The sequence below is a fragment of the Caenorhabditis remanei genome, chromosome II, assembly GCF_010183535.1.
Source record: "Caenorhabditis remanei strain PX506 chromosome II, whole genome shotgun sequence".
In the NCBI taxonomy this organism is placed as follows: domain Eukaryota; kingdom Metazoa; phylum Nematoda; class Chromadorea; order Rhabditida; family Rhabditidae; genus Caenorhabditis; species Caenorhabditis remanei.
Genome location: NC_071329.1, coordinates 6,549,170 through 6,563,673, shown reverse-complemented (window position 1 = coordinate 6,563,673; position 14,504 = coordinate 6,549,170). Strand labels below are relative to the sequence as shown.

General features: G+C 44.7%; 3 protein-coding genes across 3 annotated transcripts; all 3 read right to left on the bottom strand.

Moving 5' to 3' along the window:
• Positions 1-5,010: 5,010 nt before the first annotated feature.
• GCK72_004882 (uncharacterized protein) lies at positions 5,011-5,968 on the bottom strand (the record flags this gene model as incomplete). Its single annotated transcript, XM_053724931.1, has 2 exons — positions 5,011-5,215; positions 5,259-5,968. The coding sequence occupies 2 exons, from the start codon at positions 5,966-5,968 to the stop codon at positions 5,011-5,013; spliced, it is 915 nt and encodes a 304-aa protein (XP_053589125.1).
• A 45-nt stretch (positions 5,969-6,013) lies between these two features.
• Positions 6,014-6,274, bottom strand: GCK72_004881 (uncharacterized protein; the record flags this gene model as incomplete). The annotated part of the gene is made up of 1 exon (XM_053724930.1): positions 6,014-6,274. The coding sequence occupies one exon, from the start codon at positions 6,272-6,274 to the stop codon at positions 6,014-6,016; it is 261 nt and encodes an 86-aa protein (XP_053589124.1).
• A 571-nt stretch (positions 6,275-6,845) lies between these two features.
• On the bottom strand, positions 6,846-7,271 carry GCK72_004880 (uncharacterized protein; the record flags this gene model as incomplete). Its single annotated transcript, XM_053724929.1, has 1 exon — positions 6,846-7,271. One exon carries the CDS (start codon positions 7,269-7,271, stop codon positions 6,846-6,848), a length of 426 nt encoding a protein of 141 aa, XP_053589123.1.
• Positions 7,272-14,504: the final 7,233 nt, after the last annotated feature.

Here is a 14,504-nt window from a genome sequence, read left to right as displayed (position 1 = left end):
GAAAAACATAGGTTCATAAGTCTTTTCTCAGCCAGCCGAAGCCATCAGGTACACAGAAATCTGGGGGATGACGTTTCAGAGTCTTTTTCTCAACCAGCCGAAGCTGTCAGGTATACAGTGCTCTAAGGGAAAAACATAGGTTCATAAGTCTTTTCTCAGCCAGCCGAAGCCATCAGGTACACAGAAATCTGGGGGATGAGGTTTCAGAGTCTTTTTCTCAACCAGACGAATCTGTCAGGTATAAAGTGCTCTAAGGGAAAAACATAGGTTCATAAGTCTTTTCTCAGCCAGCCGAAGCCATCAGGTACACAGAAATCTGGGGGATGACGTTTCAGAGTCTTTTTCTCAACCAGCCGAAGCTGTCAGGTATACAATACTCTAAGGGAAAAACATAGGTTCATAAGTCTTTTCTCAGCCAGCCGAAGCCATCAGGTACACAGAAATCTGGGGGATGAGGTTTCAGAGTCCTTTTCTCAACCAGCCGAAGCTGTCAGGTATACAATACTCTAAGGGAAAAACATAGGTTCATAAGTCTTTTCTCAGCCAGCCGAAGCCATCAGGTACACAGAAATCTGGGGGATGACGTTTCAGAGTCTTTTTCTCAACCAGCCGAAGCTGTCAGGTATACAATACTCTAAGGGAAAAACATAGGTTCATAAGTCTTTTCTCAGCCAGCCGAAGCCATCAGGTACACAGATATCTGGGGGATGAGGTTTCAGAGTCTTTTTCTCAACCAGACGAATCTGTCAGGTATAAAGTGCTCTAAGGGAAAAACATAGGTTCAGAAGTCTTTTCTCAGCCAGCCGAAGCCATCAGGTACACAGAAATCTGGGGGATGACGTTTCAGAGTCTTTTTCTCAACCAGCCGAAGCTGTCAGGTATACAGTGCTCTAAGGGAAAAACATAGGTTCAGAAGTCTTTTCTCAGCCAGCCGAAGCCATCAGGTACACAGAAATCTGGGGGATGAGGTTTCAGAGTCCTTTTCTCAACCAGCCGAAGCTGTCAGGTATAAAGTGCTCTAAGGGAAAAACATAGGTTCATAAGTCTTTTCTCAGCCAGCCGAAGCCATCAGGTACACAGAAATCTGGGGGATGACGTTTCAGAGTCTTTTTCTCAACCAGCCGAAGCTGTCAGGTATAAAGTGCTCTAAGGGAAAAACATAGGTTCATAAGTCTTTTCTCAGCCAGCCGAAGCCATCAGGTACACAGAAATCTGGGGGATGAGGTTTCAGAGTCTTTTTCTCAACCAGACGAAGCTGTCAGGTATACAATACTCTAAGGGAAAAACATAGGTTCATAAGTCTTTTCTCAGCCAGCCGAAGCCATCAGGTACACAGAAATCTGGGGGATGACGTTTCAGAGTCTTTTTCTCAACCAGACGAAGCTGTCAGGTATAAAGTGCTCTAAGGGAAAAACATAGGTTCATAAGTCTTTTCTCAGCCAGCCGAAGCCATCAGGTACACAGAAATCTGGGGGATGAGGTTTCAGAGTCTTTTTCTCAACCAGACGAAGCTGTCAGGTATACAATACTCTAAGGGAAAAACATAGGTTCATAAGTCTTTTCTCAGCCAGCCGAAGCCATCAGGTACACAGAAATCTGGGGGATGACGTTTCAGAGTCTTTTTCTCAACCAGCCGAAGCTGTCAGGTATACAGTGCTCTAAGGGAAAAACATAGGTTCATAAGTCTTTTCTCAGCCAGCCGAAGCCATCAGGTACACAGAAATCTGGGGGATGAGGTTTCAGAGTCTTTTTCTCAACCAGACGAATCTGTCAGGTATAAAGTGCTCTAAGGGAAAAACATAGGTTCATAAGTCTTTTCTCAGCCAGCCGAAGCCATCAGGTACACAGAAATCTGGGGGATGACGTTTCAGAGTCTTTTTCTCAACCAGCCGAAGCTGTCAGGTATACAATACTCTAAGGGAAAAACATAGGTTCATAAGTCTTTTCTCAGCCAGCCGAAGCCATCAGGTACACAGAAATCTGGGGGATGAGGTTTCAGAGTCCTTTTCTCAACCAGCCGAAGCTGTCAGGTATACAATACTCTAAGGGAAAAACATAGGTTCATAAGTCTTTTCTCAGCCAGCCGAAGCCATCAGGTACACAGAAATCTGGGGGATGACGTTTCAGAGTCTTTTTCTCAACCAGCCGAAGCTGTCAGGTATACAATACTCTAAGGGAAAAACATAGGTTCATAAGTCTTTTCTCAGCCAGCCGAAGCCATCAGGTACACAGATATCTGGGGGATGAGGTTTCAGAGTCTTTTTCTCAACCAGACGAATCTGTCAGGTATAAAGTGCTCTAAGGGAAAAACATAGGTTCAGAAGTCTTTTCTCAGCCAGCCGAAGCCATCAGGTACACAGAAATCTGGGGGATGACGTTTCAGAGTCTTTTTCTCAACCAGCCGAAGCTGTCAGGTATACAGTGCTCTAAGGGAAAAACATAGGTTCAGAAGTCTTTTCTCAGCCAGCCGAAGCCATCAGGTACACAGAAATCTGGGGGATGAGGTTTCAGAGTCCTTTTCTCAACCAGCCGAAGCTGTCAGGTATAAAGTGCTCTAAGGGAAAAACATAGGTTCAGAAGTCTTTTCTCAGCCAGCCGAAGCCATCAGGTACACAGAAATCTGGGGGATGACGTTTCAGAGTCTTTTTCTCAACCAGCCGAAGCTGTCAGGTATACAGTGCTCTAAGGGAAAAACATAGGTTCAGAAGTCTTTTCTCAGCCAGCCGAAGCCATCAGGTACACAGAAATCTGGGGGATGAGGTTTCAGAGTCTTTTTCTCAACCAGACGAATCTGTCAGGTATACAATACTCTAAGGGAAAAACATAGGTTCATAAGTCTTTTCTCAGCCAGCCGAAGCCATCAGGTACACAGATATCTGGGGGATGAGGTTTCAGAGTCTTTTTCTCAACCAGACGAATCTGTCAGGTATAAAGTGCTCTAAGGGAAAAACATAGGTTCAGAAGTCTTTTCTCAGCCAGCCGAAGCCATCAGGTACACAGAAATCTGGGGGATGACGTTTCAGAGTCTTTTTCTCAACCAGCCGAAGCTGTCAGGTATAAAGTGCTCTAAGGGAAAAACATAGGTTCAGAAGTCTTTTCTCAGCCAGCCGAAGCCATCAGGTACACAGATATCTGGGGGATGAGGTTTCAGAGTCTTTTTCTCAACCAGCCGAAGCTGTTGTCGTGGATTGGTTTTGTGTATGGCTGGTGAGGCCTCCAATCCATGATTTTAGTTGTTGTTGAGCAATGCATGATGTTAAGTAGTTCGAACAGTTGTTGATGCACGAATGGTTTATTACCGAAGCATAATAGATGCTTTGGTCGAATATTAGTGAAAGAAGTGGGAATATTGGTGAGAAGTCACATGAGCGGGGTCAAGGAGTAGTAAGTAAGGAAGATTAAATAGGAAGTATGTAAAAGGTGATGGGGAAGTCTCATAGAAATGTTCTAGAAACAATGGGAGAAATAGCGAGTGGAAAGGGGAGAGTGCTAGAGATATTATGGCGGGGGCGGCAATTGAATGAATTGTTTTCCCTCGCTGCCGTCGAGCGCGGATGCATCCTCTTCCACGAGCTTCTCGTCCACGGCCATCACGAATTATCCTCGCTTTGGTGACTTGTACTCGATGGGTTGAAGAATCCATTGAAGAGTTGAGAGATTTCCGATAAGAATCTCATTGAATGATAGGTCGTGGATATATCCGAAGGAGGATATCCACGACACTCCGGGAAAGGGGGATCAACGAAACGTAGTGTAGTTGATGGCGTGACGTCTCCAGTCCCAGATGTGATTCGTCTTGAAGTCTCCTGTTCTTCTTTGAGATTCTTCGTCCATCTCCGCGTTGCTTTGGTATTTTGGATCCTTCCTTTGGTTGTTGCCACGTTGGATGATACTTTAGCTCAACACCTCATACTTGTTATTTCATCTAACAGAGTACGAAGCATCAGCTAAATAGGTCGTGGATATAACCAGGATGGTATATCCGCGACACTCCGGGGGCGGACGAATCGACTGAGCGAAGTGAAGTTGATTCGCAGTGGTTGAGGGTGTAGTTGTTTGTACTTGCTTATCGGTTGTTGAGCGTCCTTTCCGGTGTATCGATAAGAGAGTTGAAGTAATCTTCGGCATGGACTGTTGCATGACTATCAGCTTTGATCTATGAAGACTTGAAATATCTTGGAAGTTTGGTCGGTGAGCCTGATGAACGTTCGAATTAGCTTTGGAGTCTACGATGACGTCGGGATCCTTGGTTGAAGCATCAGGGTGAGGTGTTGACGACGTTGTCTCTGTTGCTTCCTCCTCTGAGTAGATTTAGGCCTGGGTCTCTTCACCTTCACAAGCGAAGGACTTTCAGCTTCCTCTGACTCAGTTGTAGTCGAGCGTCTTTGTGCTGGGTAGATTTAGGCCTGAGTTAGTTTATCCTTTCGGATAACCTAACTTTCAGCTTCCTCTGCCCCAACAGACGCATTTGTCGGATCTCCTGTAGTGACAGATAATGACGAGTTTGTTGACTCCGTTGATCTGGTGAACTGTTCGTAGTTGGCTCAGGTTGACACGTTCTCCTTGATGCTCCTGTGGTCTTCTTATCCTTGCTGACAATGATGCTCTGGTCCTTGCTTCTGATTGCTTTCAATTTTCTTCTTTGGTGGTTGTGACTTCTGACGATGTCGTTGTTGAAGACTTGCAGGCGTGAGCTGGGAAGAGTTGCTATCAGCGACGCTTACAACGCGTCTTTGATAACTGTTCTTCCCCTCTCATAGTCAGAAGTTGTAGTCTTTCAGAATTTTCCGTCAGTAGCTTCACGGCGTTTTGCTTTGGAGTTTTTTCTTTTGTCGACTCCTTGACTATTGCTGGCGTTGCTGGATGCTGTGGTTGGCGCTTCTTCGAGTGTGGTTGTCAGACGATAGTGAAGTATTGTAGTGGTGTTTACATCATTGTCCTTGCGAGTGTAGTCTGACTTCACTTCCTCCGATTCTCCTTAGAGTCCAATGACTAGTTGGTGGTGGTGGTTCATGTGGGCTTGTTGAAGACTTGTTCGGCATCATCGACTCCAGAATCGTTGGAACGAAGTTGCTGCTTTGGGTAACTTAGTGTTCTTTCTGCTAACCTTTCATCGGTTCTCAGAAACAACAGGTAGGTCATCATCCGACTGCTTCTATACTTCGTTGGTCTTGAACTATTCGGCATATTGTCGATTGCACTTGATGTTTTTGTGCTGACGTGGGATTGTGAAGAATTTAAAGTCTCTTCACTTTGACTTTGGCTTGTATGTCCACAGTAGATGTCCATACTTTGAGGTGTCTCTTCTGCGGGATGTCCGGTTGAAGAGTCGTTGATGCTTTGGCTTCATATGCCTATGACTCCTTGCATCTTTGTTGTGTTGGGTTGAAGCTTCTGAGGTCACATCTGGGGTCGCGATGCTGTTCTCGAGCCTTGGACGATTCTCATTTGCTTTATCCTCGTTCCTCCTCTCGATAGTTTGAGTCTGGAACCTCTCCACTCCAATTTGGTTTGTATGATCACGTCCTGTGTACATACTTCGAGTCGATTCTTCTGCGGGTATCCTATTGAAGAATCGATAATGCTTGGGTTGCGTAACCAATACGCTTCCTAGCATCGTTTTCGGTCGTCTCTCGACTTCCTCCTGCTGGTCGCTGCCACGATCGATCCGAGCCCTATGCGAACCACGATTCAACAGGTGATGCTCATCCTCCAGATGCCTGGCGCACTCCTGGGTACTTGGCTGCTCTGGATTCAGCACCTCGGGGGCTGAATGATGTATTGTGTGCTCCTGCAACACATTGCCTTTGCTTTGAAGTCCTCCGATGCATCGTTCTTCTTCTCCGCTGTGTTTTGACGTTTGGTGTTTATGACGTCCTCCTGTTGTTGCTGCCACTGTTAATCCGAGCCAAATGCGAATTGCAGACAACAGGTAGTTCCTTCCTCTTGGATGCCTGGCGCACTCCATGGTACTCGGCTATTGCTCCTGAGAAGGGACCTTGGGCTGGTTGTGTTATGCATACTGCGGTCGACCTCCGTATGTATACAATGCCTGGGCTTTGGATGCCAGCGGTTGAAATCCGTATGACGTCCTCCACTTGCAAGCGCCTAGATTCATCGCAACGAATCCTGCAGCACGATTTCCTCCTCCATGCTCTGGTCTGCTCGCTCGAGACCTTCGGCATGTCCGCTCCTCGTACCACTTGAGCAACACGTTGAGATATCCAAAGACGGTGTGCTTGAATCTCCGATGACATTTAGGACGTGAGAGCATTGATCTGCCCCTCCTTTGCCTTCTTTGCTTCTAGACGACATCTTCCTTGGTGTTGGACATTATCTCGGTGAACATCTTCTTCTGTGCGCCGTATCTTTTCATTAGGTGTGTCCTGCACCATCCACGACGTCTTCCGATTTTCACGGCTCGGTGATAAGCCGACCTCGATGTTGAAATGAATGCGTTTCCTCGATGCTGTGGTGTTGTCCTTGTACAGTCCAATTAACTCGATCGCCGCGGTGATCCCATCCCGTCGAGCAGGTTCCGGCACTCATCGAGAGCATTTCCGTAGGTCTTCTCTTCTTCGGGGTCCTCCAACAATCCAGGGCTCTTGGAGTAACTGTACTGGCTCTATACATTGTTCCATGTAGGGGCGCCATTGGTTTGTTTGCACGGGCCTTGACATCCATTGAGTGGCATCAATATCGAGGGTGAGTTTTTCTCCTTTTTGACGTGAGTGTTCATTCTGTTCTTTCTTCCATCGAAAGAACAAAACTAAGGCTCTCGCCATTCGACTTCCTTTTCTGTCTTGAGTTTTCATCCCGAACTTTCTTACATCGAAAGGACAGAACTACGACTCCAGATATTCGACTTCCGTCTTGATTCCATTTGCTTTGGTCGACTTCTTTCTCCTGTCTTTAGCTTGAAATTCACACTTTATTACATCTAAAGTGAGTATCTCAGCTTTCGACTTCGTCTTCTTCGTCGACTTCTTCCGTCCGTCGCCAATTGTTGCGCAATTTTGCGGGTTTTGTCGTTGAGTTTCATCGGCACCTTCTTCAGACCAAAGCGTGGCGCCTCTACTCGCCGACTCACCGAATTCCGTTCCGTTTGTTGCGATTGCATCATCCTTTGGTGTTCGTTGCACTGCTCCACCGCTGAGTTCTTTTCTTGGAAAAAAATCCATTTCCGGTCGAGGCACCATGTCGTGGATTGGTTTTGTGTATGGCTGGTGAGGCCTCCAATCCATGATTTTAGTTGTTGTTGAGCAATGCATGATGTTGGGTAGTTCGAACAGTTGTTGATGCACGAAAGGTTTATTACCGAAGCATAATAGATGCTTTGGTCGAATATTAGTCGAAGAAGTGGGAATAATAGTGAGAAGTCACATGAGCGGGGTCAAGGAGTAGTAAGTAAGGAAAATTAATTAGGAAGTTAAGCGAAGTGGTCGTAAAAAGGTGTGAACGGTGATGGGCGGAGTCTCATAGAAATGTTCTAGAAACAATGGGAGAAATAGCGAGTGGAAAGGGGAGAGTGCTAGAGATATTATGGCGGGGGCGGCAATTGAATGAATTGTTTTCCCTCGCTGCCGTCGAGCGCGGATGCATCCTCTTCCACGAGCTTCTCGTCCACGGCCATCACGAATTATCCTCGCTTTGGTGACTTGTACTCGATGGGTTGAAGAATCCATTGAAGAGTTGAGAGATTTCCGATAAGAATCTCATTGAATGATAGGTCGTGGATATATCCGAAGGAGGATATCCACGACAGCTGTCAGGTATACAGTGCTCTAACAAGGGAACCTTTTAAGTGGTCCTTAATGCCAGCGAAAACGACCTATACAGGGTGAAAGAGCATGTTTGAAAACCTATAAATCAACTTTCAAAAGTTGCTTCCGTGACCTTTAAGTGGCTGAAATTGCCATCTGAAAATTGACCATTTTTACCATTGATTTGCTGCATTTCGCCCTCTCGCCTCCTCCAAATCCTATCACGTTTGTAATAAACTCCGGCGACACTTTAAAAACGTGTTCGGATGGCGCAGGTGGTTAGCGTCTAGGTGGAGGAAAATTTTGGGCTGGTTCGACCCCTTCGCCATTTTTTTTTCTTTTTTTTGTTTGATTTCTTTTTTTTCCAGTTTTTTCAATGTTTTTCTGGAAGCTATCATATAAGTCTTTTTTGTACCACCATTGTAAGCATTTATTTAATTCGATATGAAGGGCAAGGAGCCACTGATACAACCGAAGTGGATTCAAAAAGATAAATAAATATTTGATGGGCCGATTCTGGAGGACGCAAAATTAGGTGGTAAAAAACTATTTTTCCCTTTGGAAGTAGTAAAAAAAAAAAGAGAAAAATAGTTTTGCCCTTTTTTTGCTACCTCGTGAATAGGCCAAAAACGAGAGAGGGAGGGGGGAGACAAGTAGAAACATTAATAGTTGAGGGGAGAAAGAGTTAGATACTTAGACAAATCAACATGTTTCAAGTTAGTTTTAAACGAACGGGAGGAGGATTTAACCGGGAAAGAAGAAACGGGTAGAGAATTCCAACAGTTTAAAGTACGGTTGGACAAGAACTGGGAGCTGGATTTGTTACTATTTTTGATATTACAACGCAAATAAAATGGGTGTCTTCTTAGAGATTTAACAGATGGAATAAATGTAAATAAGGCATTTGCACAATAGATCTCTCTGCTGATAATTGATTTATATATAAATACCAAATCGAAAACTAATCTTCTGAGCTCCAGAGAGTCCAGTCCACATATATCCAGAGCGTTGAAATAGGATGTATATTCTATTCCAAATTTTTTGAAAATTCGATGAACAAATGACTTCTGAATAGATTCAATCTTCCGAATGTGAAGTTTGAGATAGGGCGAGAAAATGGTACATCCATACTCCAAGATAGGTCGAATATATATAATATAACATCTAATAAACACTTCCATAGTCGAATTCTTGAGAATATTGAAAAGCATATTCACTCTGAATTGAGATCTCCTTAGAATAATGTTGACATGATGTGTGAAAGAAAGGTCGTCCGAAAAGAATATTCCCAGATCTCGAATATGCCTTACAAAAGGGAGTTTCAAACCCGAAATATGGAAATCCGGGGAAGATTTGCTTTTAAGGTTGCGTGTCGAGTGTCTGAACGCAATAACTTCACATTTGTTTGGTGCGACTGTCATTTGCCACTGGGAGCACCAATCGGATATAATAGCTAAATCATTCTGCAATAAATTGGCATGCGGAGAGAAGAGTTTTAGATCATCCGCGAACATTAATATATTGGATTCCACGTTGTCACTAATATCGTTGATGTATAGGAGGAAGAGAAGAGGACCAAGGACAGAGCCTTGTGGCACTCCACTAATAACATCCATAGGTTTCGAGTAAATTCCATTTAGAGAAATTACCTGATTACGATTAGTCAGAAACGTGGATAACCAACGAAGAAGGTTTCCTTGAACACCATATCCTTCGAGTTTGGTCAATAATTTGTTGTGCGGTACTTTGTCAAACGCTTTACTGAAGTCTATATAGATGGCAAAGTTGGCTTTGTGCCTTTCCAGATCTTGTAATAGAGAGCCTTGATAATGAATAAGTTGAGATTCGCAACTTCGGTAAGCGCGAAAACCGTATTGACTCCCATTCAATAGGCCGTTGACATTCAGGTGTTGGACCAAAACTCTTCTAAGAATGGTTTCCATAGTTTTACAGACACTGGACGTAAGTGCAATTGGCCTGTAGTTGTTACAGTCTGATCTAAGACCTTTTTTGTGCAACGGTACAACAATGGCTTTTTTCCAGATATGAGGTATGTTGCCAGTTGACAGTGATTTGTTGTAAATTAGAGTGAGTGGGAACGCGATGGCGGTGGCAACTCTCTTCAGAAATATAGCAGGAATCTGGTCCGGAGTTCGATTATGTCTGGGCTTGAGCTTTGCCAACACGGCTTCCACTATATACGGTTCGAATTCGTAGCCATCGATAATAGAGTTGGACCTTGGTTTGAAGAATGGAACATTGCCATCATCATGCGTAAACACTTCCGAAAACCTGTCAGCAAACAGCTCCGCTTTGGTTATGTCATCACAGATAATTTCGCCATTGTTCTTGATGATACCGACCTCATGAAACGGTTTCATGTGGTCTTTCATAAATCTGAAGAAGGTTTTAGATGAACCAGTAGTAAGCTTTTTCTCGAGTTCCGATGTATCATAATCAGTGAGGGATTTTTTCAATAACGCACTAATGGCCTTGTACCATCAACGTGATTCTCTTCTGAATCCCTTTCAATTGATGATTATAAGAGAGATCTGCCGGTAGACAGATGGAGGTGCGGCCAAACTTTTAAGATAGCTTCCAGAAAAACATTGAAAAAACTGGAAAAAAAAGAAATCAAACAAAAAAAAGAAAAAAAATGGCGAAGGGGTCGAACCAGCCCAAAATTTTCTTCCACCTAGACGCTAACCACCTGCGCCATCCGAACACGTTTTAAAGTGTCGCCGGAGTTTATTACAAACGTGATAGGATTTGGAGGAGGCGGGAGGGCGAAATGCAGCAAATCAATGGTAAAAATGGTCAATTTTCAGATGGTAATTTCAGCCACTTAAAGGTCACAGAAGCAACTTTTGAAAGTTGATTTATAGGTTTTGAAACATGCTCTTTCCACCTGTATAGGTCGTTTTCGCTGGCATTAAGGACCACTTAAAAGGTTCCCTTGTAAGGGAAAAACATAGGTTCAGAAGTCTTTTCTCAGCCAGCCGAAGCCATCAGGTACACAGAAATCTGGGGGATGACGTTTCAGAGTCTTTTTCTCAACCAGCCGAAGCTGTCAGGTATAAAGTGCTCTAAGGGAAAAACATAGGTTCAGAAGTCTTTTCTCAGCCAGCCGAAGCCATCAGGTACACAGATATCTGGGGGATGAGGTTTCAGAGTCTTTTTCTCAACCAGCCGAAGCTGTCAGGTATACAGTGCTCTAAGGGAAAAACATAGGTTCAGAAGTCTTTTCTCAGCCAGCCGAAGCCATCAGGTACACAGAAATCTGGGGGATGAGGTTTCAGAGTCTTTTTCTCAACCAGCCGAAGCTGTCAGGTATACAGTGCTCTAAGGGAAAAACATAGGTTCAGAAGTCTTTTCTCAGCCAGCCGAAGCCATCAGGTACACAGATATCTGGGGGATGAGGTTTCAGAGTCTTTTTCTCAACCAGCCGAAGCTGTCAGGTATACAGTGCTCTAAGGGAAAAACATAGGTTCAGAAGTCTTTTCTCAGCCAGCCGAAGCCATCAGGTACACAGAAATCTGGGGGATGAGGTTTCAGAGTCTTTTTCTCAACCAGCCGAAGCTGTCAGGTATACAGTGCTCTAAGGGAAAAACATAGGTTCAGAAGTCTTTTCTCAGCCAGCCGAAGCCATCAGGTACACAGAAATCTGGGGGATAACGTTTCAGAGTCTTTTTCTCAACCAGCCGAAGCTGTCAGGTATACAATACTCTAAGGGAAAAACATAGGTTCAGAAGTCTTTTCTCAGCCAGCCAAAGCCATCAGGTACACAGAAATCTGGGGGATGAGGTTTCAGAGTCTTTTTCTCAACCAGCCGAAGCCATCAGGTACACAGAAATCTGGGGGATGAGGTTTCAGAGTCTTTTTCTCAACCAGCCGAAGCTGTCAGGTATACAATACTCTAAGGGAAAAACATAGGTTCAGAAGTCTTTTCTCAACCAGCCGAAGCCATCAGGTACACAGAAATCTGGGGGATAACGTTTCAGAGTCTTTTTCTCAACCAGCCGAAGCTGTCAGGTATACAATACTCTAAGGGAAAAACATAGGTTCAGAAGTCTTTTCTCAGCCAGCCAAAGCCATCAGGTACACAGAAATCTGGGGGATGACGTTTCAGAGTCTTTTTCTCAACCAGCCGAAGCCATCAGGTACACAGAAATCTGGGGGATGAGGTTTCAGAGTCTTTTTCTCAACCAGCCGAAGCTGTCAGGTATACAATACTCTAAGGGAAAAACATAGGTTCAGAAGTGTTTTCTCAGCCAGCCGAAGCCATCAGGTACACAGAAATCTGGGGGATGAGGTTTCAGAGTCTTTTTCTCAACCAGCCGAAGCCATCAGGTACACAGAAATCTGGGGGATGAGGTTTCAGAGTCTTTTTCTCAACCAGCCGAAGCCATCAGGTACACAGAAATCTGGGGGATGAGGTTTCAGAGTCTTTTTCTCAACCAGCCGAAGCCATCAGGTACACAGAAATCTGGGGGATGAGGTTTCAGAGTCTTTTTCTCAACCAGCCGAAGCCATCAGGTACACAGAAATCTGGGGGATGAGGTTTCAGAGTCTTTTTCTCAACCAGCCGAAGCTGTCAGGTATACAATACTCTAAGGGAAAAACATAGGTTCAGAAGTCTTTTCTCAGCCAGCCGAAGCCATCAGGTACACAGAAATCTGGGGGATGACGTTTCAGAGTCTTTTTCTCAACCAGCCGAAGCTGTCAGGTATACAATACTCTAAGGGAAAAACATAGGTTCAGAAGCTTTTCTCAGCCAGCCGAAGCCATCAGGTACACAGAAATCTGGGGGATGACGTTTCAGAGTCTTTTTCTCAACCAGACGAAGCTGTCAGGTATACAATACTCTAAGGGAAAAACATAGGTTCAGAAGTCTTTTCTCAGCCAGCCGAAGCCATCAGGTACACAGAAATCTGGGGGATGAGTTTTCAGAGTCTTTTTCTCAACCAGACGAAGCTGTCAGGTATACAATACTCTAAGGGAAAAACATAGGTTCAGAAGCTTTTCTCAGCCAGCCGAAGCCATCAGGTACACAGAAATCTGGGGGATGAGGTTTCAGAGTCTTTTTCTCAACCAGACGAAGCTGTCAGGTATACAATACTCTAAGGGAAAAACATAGGTTCAGAAGTCTTTTCTCAGCCAGCCGAAGCCATCAGGTACACAGAAATCTGGGGGATGACGTTTCCGAGTCTTTTTCTCAACCAGACGAAGCTGTCAGGTATACAGTGCTCTAAGGGAAAAACATAGGTTCAGAAGCTTTTCTCAGCCAGCCGAAGCCATCAGGTACACAGAAATCTGGGGGATGAGGTTTCAGAGTCTTTTTCTCAACCAGACGAAGCTGTCAGGTATACAGTGCTCTAAGGGAAAAACATAGGTTCAGAAGTCTTTTCTCAGCCAGCCGAAGCCATCAGGTACACAGAAATCTGGGGGATGACGTTTCAGAGTCTTTTTCTCAACCAGCCGAAGCTGTCAGGTATACAATACTCTAAGGGAAAAACATAGGTTCAGAAGTCTTTTCTCAGCCAGCCGAAGCCATCAGGTACACAGAAATCTGGGGGATGAGTTTTCAGAGTCTTTTTCTCAACCAGACGAAGCTGTCAGGTATACAATACTCTAAGGGAAAAACATAGGTTCAGAAGCTTTTCTCAGCCAGCCGAAGCCATCAGGTACACAGAAATCTGGGGGATGAGGTTTCAGAGTCTTTTTCTCAACCAGACGAAGCTGTCAGGTATACAATACTCTAAGGGAAAAACATAGGTTCAGAAGTCTTTTCTCAGCCAGCCGAAGCCATCAGGTACACAGAAATCTGGGGGATGACGTTTCCGAGTCTTTTTCTCAACCAGACGAAGCTGTCAGGTATACAGTGCTCTAAGGGAAAAACATAGGTTCAGAAGCTTTTCTCAGCCAGCCGAAGCCATCAGGTACACAGAAATCTGGGGGATGAGGTTTCAGAGTCTTTTTCTCAACCAGACGAAGCTGTCAGGTATACAGTGCTCTAAGGGAAAAACATAGGTTCAGAAGTCTTTTCTCAGCCAGCCGAAGCCATCAGGTACACAGAAATCTGGGGGATGACGTTTCAGAGTCTTTTTCTCAACCAGCCGAAGCTGTCAGGTATACAGTGCTCTAAGGGAAAAACATAGGTTCAGAAGTCTTTTCTCAGCCAGCCGAAGCCATCAGGTACACAGAAATCTGGGGGATGAGGTTTCAGAGTCTTTTTCTCAACCAGACGAAGCTGTCAGGTATACAGTGCTCTAAGGGAAAAACATAGGTTCAGAAGTCTTTTCTCAGCCAGCCGAAGCCATCAGGTACACAGAAATCTGGGGGATGAGGTTTCAGAGTCCTTTTCTCAACCAGACGAAGCTGTCAGGTATACAGTGCTCTAAGGGAAAAACATAGGTTCAGAAGTCTTTTCTCAGCCAGCCGAAGCCATCAGGTACACAGAAATCTGGGGGATGACGTTTCAGAGTCTTTTTCTCAACCAGCCGAAGCTGTCAGGTATACAGTGCTCTAAGGGAAAAACATAGGTTCAGAAGTCTTTTCTCAGCCAGCCGAAGCCATCAGGTACACAGAAATCTGGGGGATGACGTTTCAGAGTCTTTTTCTCAACCAGCCGAAGCTGTCAGGTATACAGTGCTCTAAGGGAAAAACATAGGTTCAGAAGTCTTTTCTCAGCCAGCCGAAGCCATCAGGTACACAGAAATCTGGGGGATGACGTTTCAGAGT